This window comes from Salmo trutta, chromosome 15 (assembly GCF_901001165.1).
Source record: "Salmo trutta chromosome 15, fSalTru1.1, whole genome shotgun sequence".
In the NCBI taxonomy this organism is placed as follows: domain Eukaryota; kingdom Metazoa; phylum Chordata; class Actinopteri; order Salmoniformes; family Salmonidae; genus Salmo; species Salmo trutta.
The window spans coordinates 3043700-3061838 of record NC_042971.1 but is presented as its reverse complement, the minus strand read 5'-3'; the positions used below and the strand labels follow the sequence as shown (position 1 = coordinate 3061838).

The 18139-nt window shown below is 43.8% G+C and overlaps 1 protein-coding gene and 1 long non-coding RNA gene across 3 annotated transcripts in view; both read right to left on the bottom strand.

Moving 5' to 3' along the window:
* Nucleotides 1-4747: 4747 nt before the first annotated feature.
* LOC115149648 (tripartite motif-containing protein 16-like) overlaps nucleotides 4748-18139 on the bottom strand; it is a 1197515-nt gene continuing 1184123 nt past the window's right edge. Inside the window, exons 2-7 of one of the 2 annotated variants that reach the window (XM_029692595.1) lie at nucleotides 15517-16214; nucleotides 14989-15084; nucleotides 6154-6387; nucleotides 5678-5837; nucleotides 5493-5552; nucleotides 4748-5256 (exon numbers count right to left, since the gene is read on the bottom strand). In XM_029692595.1, the coding sequence (XP_029548455.1) occupies nucleotides 4748-5256; nucleotides 5493-5552; nucleotides 5678-5837; nucleotides 6154-6387; nucleotides 14989-15084; nucleotides 15517-16113 (1656 nt within the window). In that variant the 5' untranslated portion in view covers nucleotides 16114-16214. Of the gene's footprint in view, nucleotides 5257-5492; nucleotides 5553-5677; nucleotides 5838-6153; nucleotides 6388-11663; nucleotides 11746-14988; nucleotides 15085-15516; nucleotides 16215-18139 lie in introns of those variants that run through there. The other variant, XR_003866909.1, reaches the window with a different exon arrangement.
* Nucleotides 12633-13656, bottom strand: LOC115149680 (uncharacterized). The gene is made up of 2 exons (XR_003866935.1): nucleotides 13178-13656; nucleotides 12633-12856 (listed from the first exon to the last, which is right to left on the bottom strand). It is a non-coding gene; the product is annotated as an uncharacterized LOC115149680 (long non-coding RNA).

The following is an 18139-nucleotide window of genomic DNA, read 5'->3' as shown; positions in this document are numbered from 1 at the left end:
CATCCTTGACCGCTGGCTACGTCCCTTCCGTCTTCAAGAGAGCGAGAGTTGCACCCCTTCTGAAAAAACCTACACTCGATCCCTCCGATGTCAACAACTACAGACCAGTATCCCTTCTTTCTTTTCTCTCCAAAACTCTTGAACGTGCCGTCCTTGGCCAGCTCTCCTGCTATCTCTCTCAGAACGACCTTCTTGATCCTAATCAGTCAGGTTTCAAGACTGGGCATTCAACTGAGACTGTTCTTCTCTGTGTCACGGAGGCTCTCCGCACTGCTAAAGCTAACTCTCTCTCCTCTGCTCTCATCCTTCTAGACCTATCTGCTGCCTTTGATACTGTGAACCATCAGATCCTCCTCTCCACCCTCTCCGAGCTGGGCATCTCCGGCGCGGCCCACGCTTGGATTGCGTCCTACCTGACAGGTCGCTCCTACCAGGTGGCGTGGCGAGAAGCTGTCTCCGCACCACGTGCTCTCACCACTGGTGTCCCCCAGGGCTCTGTTCTAGGCCCTCTCCTATTCTCGCTATACACCAAGTCACTTGGCTCTGTCATATCCTCACACGGTCTCTCCTATCATTGCTATGCAGACGACACACAATTAATCTTCTCCTTTCCCCCTTCTGACAACCAGGTGGCGAATCGCATCTCTGCATGTCTGGCAGACATATCAGTGTGGATGACGGATCACCACCTCAAGCTGAACCTCGGCAAGACGGAGCTGCTCTTCCTCCTGGGGAAGGACTGCCCGTTCCATGATCTCGCCATCACGGTTGACAACTCCCTTGTGTCCTCCTCCCAGAGTGCTAAGAACCTTGGCGTGATCCTGGACAACACCCTGTCGTTCTCCACTAACATCAAGGCGGTGACCCGATCCTGTAGGTTCATGCTCTACAACATTCGCAGAGTACGACCCTGCCTCACACAGGAAGCGGCGCAGGTCCTAATCCAGGCACTTGTCATCTCCCGTCTGGATTACTGCAACTCGCTGTTGGCTGGGCTCCCTGCCTGTGCCATCAAACCCCTACAACTCATCCAGAACGCCGCAGCCCGTCTGGTGTTCAACCTTCCCAAGTTCTCTCACGTCACCCCGCTCCTCCGCTCTCTCCACTGGCTTCCAGTTGAAGCTCGCATCCGCTACAAGACCATGGTGCTTGCCTACGGAGCTGTGAGGGGAACGGCACCTCCGTACCTTCAGGCTCTGATCAGGCCCTACACCCAAACAAGGGCACTGCGTTCATCCACCTCTGGCCTGCTCGCCTCCCTACATCTGAGGAAGCACAGTTCCCGCTCAGCCCAGTCAAAACTGTTCGCTGCTCTGGCACCCCAATGGTGGAACAAGCTCCCTCACGACGCCAGGACAGCGGAGTCAATCACCACCTTCCGTAGACACCTGAAACCCCACCTCTTTAAGGAATACCTGGGATAGGATAAAGTAATCCTTCTAACCCCCCCCCCTTTAAAGGATTTAGATGCACTATTGTAAAGTGTTTGTTCTACTGGATATTATAGGTGAATGCACCAATTTGTAAGTCGCTCTGGATAAGAGCGTCTGCTAAATGACTTAAATGTAAATATAATGTAAATGGAACCATTTGGAACAGAGACCAGTAATTCCCCTGAACATCTTTCTCTTCCTCATCTGGTTTCTTGAACAGCCCTTCACTCCTCCCCTCTTCCTCCCCTCCTCCCTTTTCATTCTGTTCTATCAGCCACACCACCAGCTCACCTCCACACAATCCATTTACAACTTAAAGACACACCTTGGAATAAATAACAAAGGAAAACTATTACTAGATGAAGTTTAGTGTTGGATTTTTTTATTTCCCATCACCATAAATCATATTTAATCACTGAACAGTAGCAGACCTAACTTCATCTGTTCCTGACTCTGGATAGTGGATTAAAAAGACCATCAATCTCCAATGATATTAAAGTACTATTCTGAACATTACTGATATACTGAGTGGCAAGTCCAGATATCTGCTGGTTTTATTGTTTGGTCAATAGCACCACCTGCTGGACAGGTTTAATGTTGCTGGACTGAGCAGTATGGGAGGATGAAAGATGACACATTTAGGGACGGTTTCCTGGACATCTACATTGAACACGCTTTTTAGTCCAGGACTAGGATTAATCTGTGTCTGGGAAACCAGTCCATATCAATGGTTCTGAGAAAACATATCAATGGTTCTGAATGACAACCAATATACATCAACACCAGACATAATGATTCATGGAAATGGACATTGTATTTTATCAAATATGAAAACCTTAAATCTCTTCAAATTCAAATCAGTCAGAAAATAAGGATTGTACATAAAACAGAGCAGAATAAATCATCACATCTGGGGACCATCAACACCAGCATGACTAGTATCTATGTGGACCCTACTACAGTTTAACCAGCTCAGCTATAGACTACACCAGCATGACTAGTATCTATGTGGACCCTACTACAGTTTAACCAGCTCAGCTATAGACTACACCAGCATGACTAGTATCTATGTGGACCCTACTACAGTTTAACCAGCTCAGCTATAGACTACACCAGCATGACTAGTATCTATGTGGACCCTACTACAGTTTAACCAGCTCAGCTATAGACTACACCAGCATGACTAGTATCTATGTGGCCCCTACTACAGTTTAACCAGCTCAGCTATAGACTACACCAGCATGACTAGTATCTATGTGGACCCTACTACAGTTTAACCAGCTCAGCTATAGACTACAACCAGCATGACTAGTATCTATGTGGACCCTACTACAGTTTAACCAGCTTAGCTATAGACTACACCAGCGTGACTAGTATCTATGTGGACCCTACTACAGTTTAACCAGCTCAGCTATAGACTACACCAGCATGACTAGTATCTATGTGGACCCTACTACAGTTTAACCAGCTCAGCTATAGACTACACCAGCATGACTAGTATCTATGTGGACCCTACTACAGTTTAACCAGCTCAGCTATAGACTACACCAGCGTGACTAGTATCTATGTGGACCCTACTACAGTTTAACCAGCTCAGCTATAGACTACACCAGCATGACTAGTATCTATGTGGACCCTACTACAGTTTAACCAGCTCAGCTATAGACTACACCAGCATGACTAGTATCTATGTGGACTCTACTACAGTTTAACCAGCTCAGCTATAGACTACACCAGCATGACTAGTATCTATGTGGACCCTACTACAGTTTAACCAGCTCAGCTATAGACTACACCAGCGTGACTAGTATCTATGTGGACCCTACTACAGTTTAACCAGCTCAGCTATATACTACACCAGCGTGACTAGTATCTATGTGGACCCTACTACAGTTTAACCAGCTCAGCTATAGACTACACCAGCATGACTAGTATCTATGTGGACCCTACTACAGTTTAACCAGCTCAGCTATAGACTACACCAGCATGACTAGTATCTATGTGGACCCTACTACAGTTTAACCAGCTCAGCTATAGACTACACCAGCATGACTAGTATCTATGTGGACCCTACTACAGTTTAACCAGCTCAGCTATAGACTACACCAGCGTGACTAGTATCTATGTGGACCCTACTACAGTTTAACCAGCTCAGCTATAGACTACACCAGCGTGACTAGTATCTATGTGGACCCTACTACAGTTTAACCAGCTCAGCTATAGACTACACCAGCGTGACTAGTATCTATGTGGACCCTACTACAGTTTAACCAGCTCAGCTATAGACTACACCAGCGTGACTAGTATCTATGTGGACCCTACTACAGTTTAAACCAGCTCAGCTATAGACTACACCAGCGTGACTAGTATCTATGTGGACCCTACTACAGTTTAACCAGCTCAGCTATAGACTACACCAGCATGACTAGTATCTATGTGGACCCTACTACAGTTTAACCAGCTCAGCTATAGACTACACCAGCATGACTAGTATCTATGTGGACCCTACTACAGTTTAACCAGCTCAGCTATAGACTACACCAGCATGACTAGTATCTATGTGAACCCTACTACAGTTTAACCAGCTCAGCTATAGACTACACCAGCATGACTAGTATCTATGTGGACCCTACTACAGTTTAACCAGCTCAGCTATAGACTACACCAGCATGACTAGTATCTATGTGAACCCTACTACAGTTTAACCAGCTCAGCTATAGACTACACCAGCATGACTAGTATCTATGTGGACCCTACTACAGTTTAACCAGCTCAGCTATAGACTACACCAGCATGACTAGTATCTATGTGGACCCTACTACAGTTTAACCAGCTCAGCTATAGACTACACCAGCGTGACTAGTATCTATGTGGACCCTACTACAGTTTAACCAGCTCAGCTATAGACTACACCAGCGTGACTAGTATCTATGTGGACCCTACTACAGTTTAACCAGCTCAGCTATAGACTACACCAGCATGACTAGTATCTATGTGGACCCTACTACAGTTTAACCAGCTCAGCTATAGACTACACCAGCATGACTAGTATCTATGTGGACCCTACTACAGTTTAACCAGCTCAGCTATAGACTACACCAGCATGACTAGTATCTATGTGGACCCTACTACAGTTTAACCAGCTCAGCTATAGACTACACCAGCATGACTAGTGTCTATGTGGACCCCACTACAGTTTAACCAGCTCAGCTATAGACTACACCAGCATGACTAGTATCTATGTGGACCCTACTACAGTTTAACCAGCTCAGCTATAGACTACACCAGCATGACTAGTATCTATGTGGACCCTACTACAGTTTAACCAGCTCAGCAGTACCAGAGAGATAAAACCCAGGATAGAGGGGCTGAGTGAATGAGGTCTGGACTCTGTGGAGGAGGGTCATTGTGTCAGAGACACTGTAGAAGGACAGAGTACCTGCCTTGTGATCCAGGTACACTCCTACTCTGGAGGATTGAGGGCCTGATACTTTAGTCTCAACATTATTGTGTCTGAAATAATAACCACCTCTATAGTACAGTAAACTCCAGGACTTGTTATTGAATCCAAATCTATTATCTCTCCCTGTTCTGCTGATGTCTTTATATGAGACTGCTGTATAATCATTACCAGTCCACTCCACCTCCCAGTAACAGCGTCCAGACAGACCCTCTCTACACAGAACCTGGTACTGGTTGGTGAATCTGTCTGAATGACCAGGATATGGTTGGACTTGGCCTGTATTGGTCACCTTTCTGTTCCCTTCAGACAGAGAGAGGTGTGTGTGTGCTGTGTTTGGGTCCAGTGTGAGCTGACAGGAATCTGGGAGAAGAGCAGAGCAGAGACCAATGAGGGGAGTCAGAACAATAAGTTAAGTCAGATACTGTATCTACCCTGTCTTTGATTAGAGCACAGCACAGATCAAATCAGAGAAATATGAGGAGTCAGATAGATACCCAGTCTTTGATTAGATCTACTATTGCGATATATTTCTAGAGGGATTGTTAGGAGTGACAGTAAAAAGAGACTGTTAGTTACTTCACAATAAAGAGACTCACATTGTAACAACTGTTCTCTGGTCTTGGGCTCTGGAGGCAGAACAACCTCCACTATATTCACTACAGACACACAAACACATTGACAGAGAGAGGGAATGTTATCATCATACCATATTCCACATGTATATGACTAGTAGGGAACTTTCAATGGTCTAAAGTTGATGTTCTGATTGTTTTCAACACACCTGTAGTGGAGATCTTGGTCCATTCTCCTTTAAGGAAGTCTTCTAGTTTCTCTCTCAGTTCAGACACGGTCTTACTCACATCTCCAAAGTACTGAAGAGGACGGACAACGATGCTGGGTAAGTCTGAAGATACACTTACACTGGAGAGAGACTGATAACTCTGGAGAGAGAGAGAGACAGAGACAGAGACAGACAGAGAGAGAGACAGAGAGAGAGAGAGACAGAGAGAGACAGAGAGAGACCGAGACAGAGAGAGACCGAGAGAGAGGGGCAGAGGGACACAGAGAGAGAGGGACACAGAGAGAGGGACACAGAGAGACAGAGGGACAGAGAGGGACAGAGAGAGAGAGGGAGAGAGAGAGAAAGAGGGACAGAGAGAGAGAGAGAGAGGGACAGAGAGGACAACATAATGATTGAGATGAATAGTTTCACATGAAGTTAATTTCATATCACATGCAACAAGACAGTTTAGTTACCTGGAGGAATTGGATGTGATCCTCTGTGTGTGAGAGCTGCTCCAGCTCAGTGCTTCTCTTCCTCAGCTCAGCTATCTCCTGCTTCAGTTGCTCCAGGACTCCTTCAGCTTCACTCACTTGAGCCTTCTCTTGGGCTCTGATCAGCTCCTTCACCTCAGAGCTCCTTCTCTCAATGGAGCGGATCAGCTCAGTAAAGATCTGATCACTGTCCTCCACTGCTGCCTGTGCAGAGCGCTGTTGAGAGAGAGAGAGAGGGACAGAGAGAGAGAGAGACAGAGAGAGAGAGAGAGAGGGACAGAGAGAGAGAGAGAGAGACAGAGAGAGAGAGAGAGAGAGAGAGAGAGACAGAGAGAGAGAGAGACAGAGAGAGAGAGAGAGAGACAGAGAGACAGAGAGACAGAGAGACAGAGAGACAGAGAGACAGAGAGACAGAGAGACAGAGAGACAGAGAGAGAGAGAGACAGAGAGAGAGAGAGACAGAGAGAGAGAGAGACAGAGAGACAGAGAGACAGAGAGAGGGAGAGAGGGAGAGAGGGAGAGAGAGGGAGAGGGAGACGGAGAGAGAGAGAGAGGGACAGAGAGGGGACAGAGAAAGAGAGAGAGAGGGACAGAGAGAGAGAGAGAGGGGACAGAGAAAGAGAGAGGGACAGAGAAAGAGAGAGAGGGGACAGAGAAAGAGAGAGAGGGACAGAGAGAGAGAGAGAGGGACAAGAGAGAGAGAGAGAGGGACAGAGAGAGAGAGAGAGGGACAGAGAGAGAGAGAGAGGGACAGAGAGAGAGAGAAGAGGGACAGAGAGAGAGAGAGAGGGACAGAGAGAGAGAGAGAGAGAGAGAGAGAGACAGAGAGGACAGAGAGACAGAGAGAGACAGAGAGAGAGAGAGGAGACGGAGAGAGAGAAGACGAGGACAGAGAGAGAGACAGAGACAGAGAGAGAGAGGAGAGCAGAGAGAGAGAGGAGAGCAGAGAGAGAGAGAGAGAGAGAGGGACATAGAGAGAGAGCGAGAGAGTGACAGAGAGAGAGAGGAGAGGGACAGAGAGAGAGAGGGACAGAGAGAGAGAGAGGGACAGAGAAAGAGAGAGAGAGGGACAGAGAGAGAGAGAGAGGGACAGAAAGAGAGGGACGAGAAAGAGAGAGAGGACAGAGAGAAGAGAGGACAGAGAGAGAAAGAGGGACAGAGAGAGAGAGAGGACAGAGAGAAAGAGGGACAGAGAAAGAGAGAGAGAGGGACAGAGAGAGAGAGAGAGGGACAGAGAAAGAGAGAGAGGACAGAGAAGAGAGAGAGAGGGACGAGAAAGAGAGGAGAGGGACAGAGAGAGAGAGAGAGAGGGACAGAGAGAGAGAGAGGGACAGAGAGAGAGAGAGGGACAGAGAGATAGCAGTTAGTTAATAGTATCTCTACTTGCAAATTCATCTTCTGCACATCTATCACTCCAGTGTTTAATTGCTAAATTGTAATTATTTCGCCACCACGGCCTATTTATTAACTTACCTCCTTTATCTTACCTCATTTGCACAACTGTATATAGACTTTTCTATTGTGTTATTGACTGTACGTTTGTTTATTCCATGTGTAACTCTGTGTTGTTGTTTGTGTCACACTGCTTTGCTTTATCTTGGCCAGGTCGCAGTTGTAAATGAGAACTTGTTCTCAACTAGCCTACCTGGTTAAATAAAGGTGAAATTAAATAAACAGTAATGGCATTACCCTGGCAACACAGAGAAAACATGATGAACAGTCTGTCATTGTAGAAAACGGACAACCCCTCCTCAACTCCCAGGTCAACCCGAGCCAATCAGCTATTGGTGTCCAGGACTCCATGTAATACCCTCCACTGGATGACCCCTGACCTTTCCAGCACTGGGAGCTTATAGAGCACCCTCCACCTATACCCTGCCATGCTCTCAGCCCCCACAACCCCCTGCCTCTGATGCCCCTTCCCTCCCGCTAAGCCCACCTCCGTACGGTACAGTAGCCTCTGTGCTGCTTTGAGTCAGAACGCTGCCACCCTGCTCTCCAGGTCCACCAAACCCAGTGATCAGTGGTTCCTCCCATACCCACGGCCCAGGCACCACACCCCCCCTCCTCTCGTGTGGGTCTCAGCAGCTGCCAGGCCCTCAGTACTGCAGCATAGAAATCAGAGACCCCTGTTGTATTGAGTCTCTCCGGCCGCATGATGAAGAGCTGCTGATCCAGCCACAAACCCAATTCAGTTTTCCATAAATGGCACCAAAAAATAACTACCTTTTAATTTACCACTAAAACCTGTTCTTAGGACCAAGCCATAAAAAAATATATTATAATAATAACTGGTTTACGTTTTAACTACCAACAATTGGTAAAAACTTTCCCCTTTCGGAAACAATGGGACGACCTCAGAGTTGACAAGGTAAAACTCTGTTGTTCTGCCGCTGAACAAGGCAGTTAACCCGCTGGTCCCCAGGAGGACGTCATTGTAAATAGAATTTGTTCTTAACTGACCTGCCTAGTTAAATAAAGGTTTCATTAAAAAGTCTGGCAATAACTTAACTTTTCATTATTTAGACAGACTCCTCTAAATAATAAATATAATAAAATAAAAACAGTTAAATGCTAAGTACTATACATAGGTTTTATTAAAAAAATAACAATAGACCCTATTTAGTATTATAATGGTATTTACTAACATAATATTATTACTATAATAGTTTCTAAAGGGGTTCTAGGCTACCCTACCCTAGAAACAGGGTTCAGGATAAAACAGGTTATACGTAGGGTTAGAGTTTCTGTACAGCACTTTGTGACATCTGCTGATGTAAAAAGGACTTTATAAATACATTAGATTGATTGTTAGGTTCAGGGTATTTAAAGAGATAAACTGTATGTGTTTATATCTCTCTTGCTCCCCCCTGTGGTCTTCTGTGGGAACTACATACCTCATTCACCACACTTGATAGGCTCATAATCTGAGGTAGCAACTGAGTCAGAGCTACAAATCAATGATCTCCACCAATCCATTAGGTTTACAACTCAGTGAACCTGCGCAGCATTCTCTCTATTTGATGTCTACGAACCAACAGATTTCAACACATATCAAATTACCCAGCAGCCATTTAGAAACAAATAAAAAAAGGTTATTTCTTTTTATTCTTTCTTCTGACTGTTTAAATCGGCCACATCTTGAAAAAGAGAACAGGGACATGCGATTTGTTGAGAATTTACACCTTTTAATATATAAAAAATATATATATATACAGTTAACCATGACCAGAACATGTTTAACGTTTTGAAGAATTTGCGCCAACCATCCCTGTAGGCCACTACAATCTATAACCAGGTGAACAGTGAGCTTCCTCACCAAGTAGCTGTATCCTAGTTAACCTTTTATGGCTAGGGGGCAGTATTTTCACTGCTGGATAAAAAACGTACCCGTTTTAATCTGATTATTACTCCTTCCCAGAAACTAGAATATGCAAATAATTATTGGCTTTGGATAGAAAATGCTCCAAAGTTTCTAAAACTGTTTGAATGGTGTCTGTGAGTATAACAGAACTCATTTGGAAGGCCAAAACCTGAGAAGATTCTGTACAGGAAGTGACATGTCTGACCATTTCTTGCCCTTCTTTGTCATCTCTATCCATTACAAAGGATCTCTGCTGTTACGTGACACTTCCTACGGCTCCAATGGGCTCTCAGAGCCCGGGAAAAAGTTGAATGACGTAATTCAAAGCCCTGGCTGAAACACACGAGCGCTTTTGCTAAGTGGTCTATCAGAGGACAAAAGGCTTAGGCTCGTGCACTGGCCGCCCCCGTCTTTCTGTTTTTCCCTCTATTTACCGAAACGCAGATTCCCGGTCGGAATATTATCGCTTTTTTACGAGAAAAATGGCAGAAAAATGGATTTTAAACAGCGGTTGACATGCTTCGAAGTACGGTAATGAAATATTTAGAATTTTTTTGTCACGAAATGTGCCATGCGCACGACCCTTATTTACCAATCGGATAGTGTCTGGAACGCACGAACAAAACGCCGCTATTTGGATATAACGATGGATTATTTTGGACCAAACCAACATTTGTTATTGAAGTAGCAGTCCTGGGAGTGCATTCTGATGAAGAACATCAAAGGTAATCAAACTTTTCTAATAGTAAATCTGATTTTGGTCAGGGCTAAACTTGGTCGGTGTCTAAATGGCTAGCCGTGATGGCTGGGCTATCTACTGAGAATATTGTAAAATGTGCTTTCACCGAAAAGCTAGTTTAAAAATCGGACATATCGAGTGCATAGAGGAGTTCTGTATCTATAATTCTTAAAATAATTGTTATGTTTTTTGTTTTTATGTTTTTTGTGAACGTTTATCGTGAGTAATTTAGTAAATTCACCGGAGGTTTGCGGGGGTATGCTAGTTCTGAACGTCACATGCTAATGTAAAAAAGCTGGTTTTTGATATAAATATGAACTTGATTGAACAAAACATGCATGCATTGTATAACATAATGTCCTAGGGTTGTCATCTGATGAAGATCATCAAAGGTTAGTGCTGCATTTAGCTGTGGTTTGGGTTTTTGTGACATTATATGCTAGCTTGAAAAATGGGTAGTCTGATTATTTCTGGCTGGGTACTCTGCTGACATAATCTAATGTTTTGCTTTCGTTGTAAAGCCTTTTTAAAATCGGACAATGTGGTTAGATTAACGAGAGTCTTATCTTTAAAATGCTGTAAAATAGTCATATGTTTGAAAAATTGAAGTTTTCAGATTTGAGAGGAATTTGTATTTCGCGCCACTGGCTATTGAGTAGGTGGGACGATTTGGTACCACCTATCCTAGAGAGCATCATTGGATATTGCTAGCGGAACGTCTAGATGTAAGTGGTTAATAATAAGTTACCTGAGGTAAACCTACAAGGATAGTTAATAATAAGTTAGCTGAGGTAAACCTACAAGGATAGTTAATAATAAGTTACCTGAGGTAAACCTACAAGGATAGTTAATAATAAGTTACCTGAGGTAAACCTACAAGGATAGTTAATAATAAGTTACCTGAGGTAAACCTACAAGGATAGTTAATAATAAGTTACCTGAGGTAAACCTACAAGGATAGTTAATAATAAGTTACCTGAGGTAAACCTACAAGGTTAGTTAATAATAAGTTACCTGAGGTAAACCTACAAGGATAGTTAATAATAAGTTACCTGAGGTAAACCTACAAGGTTAACGCTGGCTGGAAGAGAATTACTTTAAAACCACAGCAAACAGCTGGGACATATAGTAATATTATATATATATAATATTATATCACTGGGCTCCTCTGTGCTAACAAACCCTGTGTACCACCCCTCCCCTGTTTAACCTTGAATTTCGTTCAGAAAAACACTTCCACATTTAGCAAAACGAACCAACTCTTTACGGATCTGTTCGGTGGTAATAAACGGAGGCAGATTAGACACCACTACTCTTGTCGAAATCAGCACCAACACCCCCCCCCCTCACATAAATCATACTGGTAACTAGCCGGGCAACAAGACTCACCTTTTACATTACCACAACCACCGCCTTGTTCATTCTGGATACAGAGTGTATATGTTCCTCTCCCACCTGTTCACCGACCAGGATCACTAATTCCTCCACACCATTCTGGATACAGAGTGTATATGTTCCTCTCCCACCTGTTCACCGACCAGGATCAATAATTCCTCCACAACATTCTGGATACAGAGTGTATATGTTCCTCTCCCACCTGTTCACCGACCAGGATGAATAATTCCTCCACACCATTCTGGATACAGAGTGTATATGTTCCCACCTGTTCACCGACCAGGATCAATAATTCCTCCACACCATTCTGGATACAGAGTGTATATGTTCCTCTCCCACCTGTTCACCGACCAGGATCAATAATTCCTCCACACCATTCTGGATACAGAGTGTATATGTTCCCACCTGTTCACCGACCAGGATCAATAATTCCTCCACACCATTCTGGATACAGAGTGTATATGTTCCCACCTGTTCACCGACCAGGATCAATAATTCCTCCACACCATTCTCCACAACGCACCTGAAGAGACAGCGTTTCTTCTCCACTCGGTTGAGGACATCAAACTACCCTACTCCCCCCTCAACTCTAACCGATAAACAGCGGAAACCGATAAACAAACCCTCCCACCATGAGAAAATACATTTGGAAAATAGGCAAAAGAATAGCTGCACTCTTCACGAACCACAAAACCTCACGTTACCAACTTCTTCTTCTTCTATGGTATAATGGAGGTCCTCAAACCAACGTTAAAGGAGCATGGCGCCTCCTACTGTGCTGGAGTGTGTTCAATCACGGTTTACACCATTTCTAAATCCTCCTACCTAACTCAGTACTTCTGAGAAAATAAAAAAGAGTCCTAGTAACTTATAATAGACCCTCCCCCATCCCCCAAATCCCTTCCAACCCCCCATCCAACCCCGTCCAACCTCAATGACCCTACACTTCAATCTTTCCTTCTCTTCAACATCCTTACAACAATATAACAACACCGTTTCATTGACAATACCCTCCAGACACAAACCATTCACATGCTGCCAACCAGATGGAAGGACCAGTTCAATGTACAATGTCCTAAACACAATCGAGGAAACACCACCTCTTCCTTCCTAATCTGACCTTTGAACCTTGGTCCACCGACCTTTAGAGGACATATAAATGCCGTCCCTTGTGCTCAGAGTCCCATCTCTTCTGCCACACATCTATCAAAATGGCTCTGATCTCACATTTGTCCTCACCTCTACCCAGTGGAACATTAATATATATTATATCTTGTTTTAATGTTATTTTAGCTAACTAGTCTACAATTTCATTCCATTCCACACCTGAATGTGCTGGGACCCAGCAGAATCTCACTACTAGACCCATTCTCTCAATTCTCCATAATAACATTAATACCTCCAATAGTAGGTCACTCCTAATAGATTTACCAGATGATAAACTATTCAATACAGACAGAGAATCTGAGGATACTATAATTCCAACAGGTTGTACGTCCTCCACCCACTGGAGGACAACTATTATCACCAACAGTTCAACTGAGTACACTGACAGTTCATCTGTTAGTCTTCTACATATCTGCACATCCCATTCAGGAAGGTAAACACCTGCTCCTGTGGGCCCACTATCTGGGCCCTTGGATCCATCTGTGAAAAGAGTTAAAAAAGCATAACAACTTCTACCAATGTAATTGTCAACCAGTTTCCCTTTATCACTGACTTCTGACCCAATCTTTCCTTTTGTCTACCAAGGTTAGATCAACAACAGGATCTGGGAGTAACCCTGGAGGAACATCCCCTATCACCACAGAAAAGGGCCAACCTCCAACTCCCTGAAACCACTCTCATCAGCAAGCTTTCCAACTGTCCAACCAGAACCACTGCCTTGTCTACTAGTATATTCCCAACAGTCATCTAGAACAGTAGCAGTGGGATGCTCAACCTCACAGCCTTGCAACCCAATAAGCTAATGACAATTTTCTTACGCCGTATATCCAAAGGCATCTCACCTGCCTCCACTAGTAAGACACATACAGATGTTGATTTAAATGCACCAATACATATCCTTAAAGCTATATACTGGATTCTGTCCAGCTTAAGTCTTTGCTGCTGTTCCATAAACTATACACCCGTAATCAATTGTCGTCCTGATCAGAGCTCTATAAATATCCATCAACGATTGTCTGTCAGCATCCCATTCATAACCAGAGACCCACACAACCAACTACCATGAAAGTGATGGAATGAGAGAGAGAGACATCGTTACAACACTGTACATAGACATAATATAAAATTTCTTCTTCTTTGGAGTTTAACGGCGGTTGGCATCCAATATGTTGTATTACTGCCCCCAACTGGACTATAATATAAATCTATTTTACTTTGTGATACAAAATGGGAAAAGGGGAAATTATGATAATACTAAATAAAACCCTTCCAACTAACCCTACACTCATTAAAACCCACTACCCCATTCCACTACTTTGACCCTATCTGCTCCTGCACCAGGCCAACTAACCCTACACTCATTAAAACCCACTACCCCATTCCACTACTTTGACCCTATCTGCTCCTGCACCAGGCCAACTAACCCTACACTCATTAAAACCCACTACCCCATTCCACTACTTTGACCCTATCTGCTCCTGCACCAGGCCAACTAACCCTACACTCATTAAAACCCACTACCCCATTCCACTACTTTGACCCTATCTGCTCCTGCACCAGGCCAACTAACCCTACACTCATTAAAACCCACTACCCCCATTCCACTACTTTGACCCTATCTGCTCCTGCACCAGGCCAACGACCTGGGAGGACGGGACACCACCACTCAACACACCCTGGAACTCTTCTGAAGTCAAATCTAGTATGAACAAATACTTCTCTGCAGCTGCCACCAAAACAACATATTTATTTTCTGTGATTTACATTCCATTTCTGCGGTACAGTTGATAACCATTTGCGATGAACACTAAGAAGCCAACCTTACTGAAGCATATATCACTGGTTGGCCCATCCCTCTGTGCTGTCACAGATCTACTACTCACAGGGATCCTCTCAGGATCCCTCAGCCTTGACCCATCCTCCTCTACTTTCTGCAATGCCTCAGCAGTGACAACCTGTTCCCAACAGTGGGGTCAGTGGGATTGGATAGGGGCCCCTCTCTCTCTCTCTCTCTCTCTCTCTCTCTCTCTCTCTCTCTCTCTCTCTCTCTCTCTCTCTCTCTCTCTCTCTCTCTCTCTCTCTCTCTCTCTCTCTCTCTCTCACTGGAGGAGACAGGTGAAATGGTGTGTCTCCTCTGGTCAACAATACTCACCTTGAGAGACTCCACAGCCTGTTGGAGCTCCTTCAGCTCCTTCTCTCTCTCCTGGAATCTCTGCCGGACCTTCTGCTGACTCATCCCCAGCTGCCTCTGTGGAGAATCACTCTTCAATGAGCTATCAAGCTTTATTAGTCCAGTAGATCAATAGTATAGTAATGTGACATAGGGCCCATAGAGAGGAAGGTCTAAAAAATGGATGGTCCATTTACTAAATGATATTTATTTGTTGCTATGTGAATGATTATAGTTTTTATGGTAGGACTACATGTATCAACAGGTTGAGACTGAACTTTGGACTCATAAAAGGCCATTCAGAATGATAATAGTGTTTGACATTATAAAATGGTGATACATCTGGAGAATCTGGGTTGACATATCAATATACTCAAGGTTTGTGTTCATATTTGTTCTGCTGAGGATCAATTTCATTTCAATGATCTCATATTCAAACAGCCTTAGTTCCTACTGTATCTTTAATTCTTTGTTTATCAGACAGTCACCAACAAGTTGTTCTGGTCTTACCTGTTTCTCAGTCCTCTCTGCTGCAGCTGACACTGTATCATGGCCTTTATGTTCGTCCATTGTACACAGATAACAGATACACTGCTGATCGGTACGACAGTAAACCTCCAGCAGTTTGTCATGATGAGAGCAGATCTTCTCCTGTAGTTGTGCGGTGGCTTTGACCAGCTTGTGCTTCTTCAAAGCAGGAGATTCATAGTGAGATAGGAGATGAGTCTCACAGTAAGAGGCCAGACACACCAGACAGGACATGAGGGCTTTCTGCTTTCTGGTCCCAGTGCAGACATCACACGCCACATCTCTAGGTCCAGCACAGCACAGAGCAGGAGGGGGAGCAGCCTGGAGTCCTGTCTTCCTCAGTTTCTCCACCATCTCAGCCAACATGTTATTTTTACTCAGCGTAGGCCTTGGACTGAAGGTCTGTCTGCACTGAGGACAGCTATAGACCCCTTTCAGAACATCCTGATCCCAGCAGCCCTCAATACAGCTCCTACAGTAACTGTGTCCACAGGGGATGGTGACTGGCTCCTTCAGTAGATCCAGACAGACAGAACAACAGTACTGGTCCTGGTCCAGCAGAACTCCCTGTTGAGCCATTTGGACGGTTGTTCACTCTCACACAGACAGACGACACAGAGACTCAGATCAGTTTCGTTTCCTCAGAAGAGAGTTTGTGAAGGGGGATGGACTTCCTGGTTCTGCCAGAGGGGTGGGGTTAGAGGGAGGGAGGGGTTAGAGGGAGGGAGGAAGAGAGAGAGGAACTGCATGCAACAGCAAGAGGGAGACAAATAGTCTTGTTCCTTGGTTAGAGCCCTTAACATGGAATAAATGAAATAATGAATCTTAAAATGTGAGTTATTAGAATATAAAGGGTAACAGTTTCTATGAAGTACATATTATAATTATTTTAATGACCTTTATAATGCCTTATAATACACTTATGTGTTCTAATAAGCAATAAGGCCTGAGGAGGTGTGGTATATGTAAGGATTGCGGACCTGGTGGCAGTGAAGTCAGACGCAGGAGAGCAGAGATAGGTAATAGCCGGAGCAGTTTAATACAAAACGAACCTACATGGGAACAAAACCCGATGCGCACCAGTAACAGAGTACAAGCACTTACAAACAAACAATTCCACACAAGGACATGGGGGGAACAGAGGGTTAAATACACAACAATTCATGATGGAAATGGAAACCAGATGTGTAAGAAAACAAGACAAAACAAATGGAAAATTAAAAAGTGGATCGACAATGACTAGAAGACCGGTGACGCCGACCGCCGAACGAGGAGAGGAAACGACTTCGGTGGAAGTGGTGACAGTATATGGTTAATATACAGTAACACGGCTAAGTGCTGTTTTTAGGCACCACGCAAAGCGGATTGAGAATTATGTAACACTTTCAAAAATACAATCAAATAAAAATGTTATTGGTCACATACACATATTTAGTAGATGTTATTGTGGGTGTAGTGAAATGCTTGTGTTCCTGGTTCCAACAGTGCAGTAGTATCTAACAATACACCCTAATGTAAATGTCACAGGTGTCGTAGGGTTTAGACCAAGACGCAGTGGGAAAATGTGCACTCATCTTCTTTTATTAAAGGAGAAAGAAGGAAAAACCAAAACGACGACAAAGAACAGGCCGGTAAGGTACAAAGCTATACACAGCAACAATCTGCCACAAAACCCCCATGACAAAACAAACTCCTAATTATAGGACCTTCAATCAGAGGCAACGATAACCAGCTGCCTCCAATTGAAGGTCCAACCCCAATTAACTAAACATAGAACTACAATAGACAAGACAGAACATAGAAATACACTAACATAGAACATAGACTAACAAACCCCGGACCACATAAACCAAACACCCCTCTACCTAAATACATAGTTGAAAGGCTAAGTGATTCTCCTCCTGAGAAGAAGTTGACAGCCTTCAAACATAGAATATTTTTGGGTCAAAAAAAAATTATATACAGCTGTCTTTAATAAGATCAAACTGAACTAACTGCTATCTTGAAATGTTGAAAAAGTGTTTTTAAATAGCTCAGTCTTATCACTCAATATGAGTCAAAATCTGTCACTTCCAGGAGTGCTCATTTTGTCAAAAATGAAAAATGAAAAAATTAACAATTCACAGCTGTGTTAATAGACCCAACTCAAACATCTGCTATCTTGAAATGTCCAAAAAAGGTATTTAAATGGGCCTACCAGACATCTTCTTGAGAGAAGATAAGGTCAGGGACTCCTGACTGACTTTACTCTCCGTCATGTTGAAATAGGTTCTCCTGTCTTACTTTCTGTCATGTTGAGATTGGTTTCCCTGTCTTACTTTCTGTCATGTTGAGATGGGTAAGTTCTTCTTGAGAGAACTAACCCAAAATTAGTCGAACTAACCCAAAATTAGTCGAAAGGCTAAGGGATTCTCTTCCTGAGAAGAAGCTGACAGCCTTCAAACAGAGCAAAAAAAGTGGTCCCAAACAATATGTCAAAATGAATAAAAAAATGATACAGCTGTCTTTAATAAGATCAAACTGAACTAACTGCTATCTTGAAATGTTGAAAAAGTGTTTTTAAATAGGCATCCTATCATTTGAAAATTAGTTGAAAGGCTAAGTG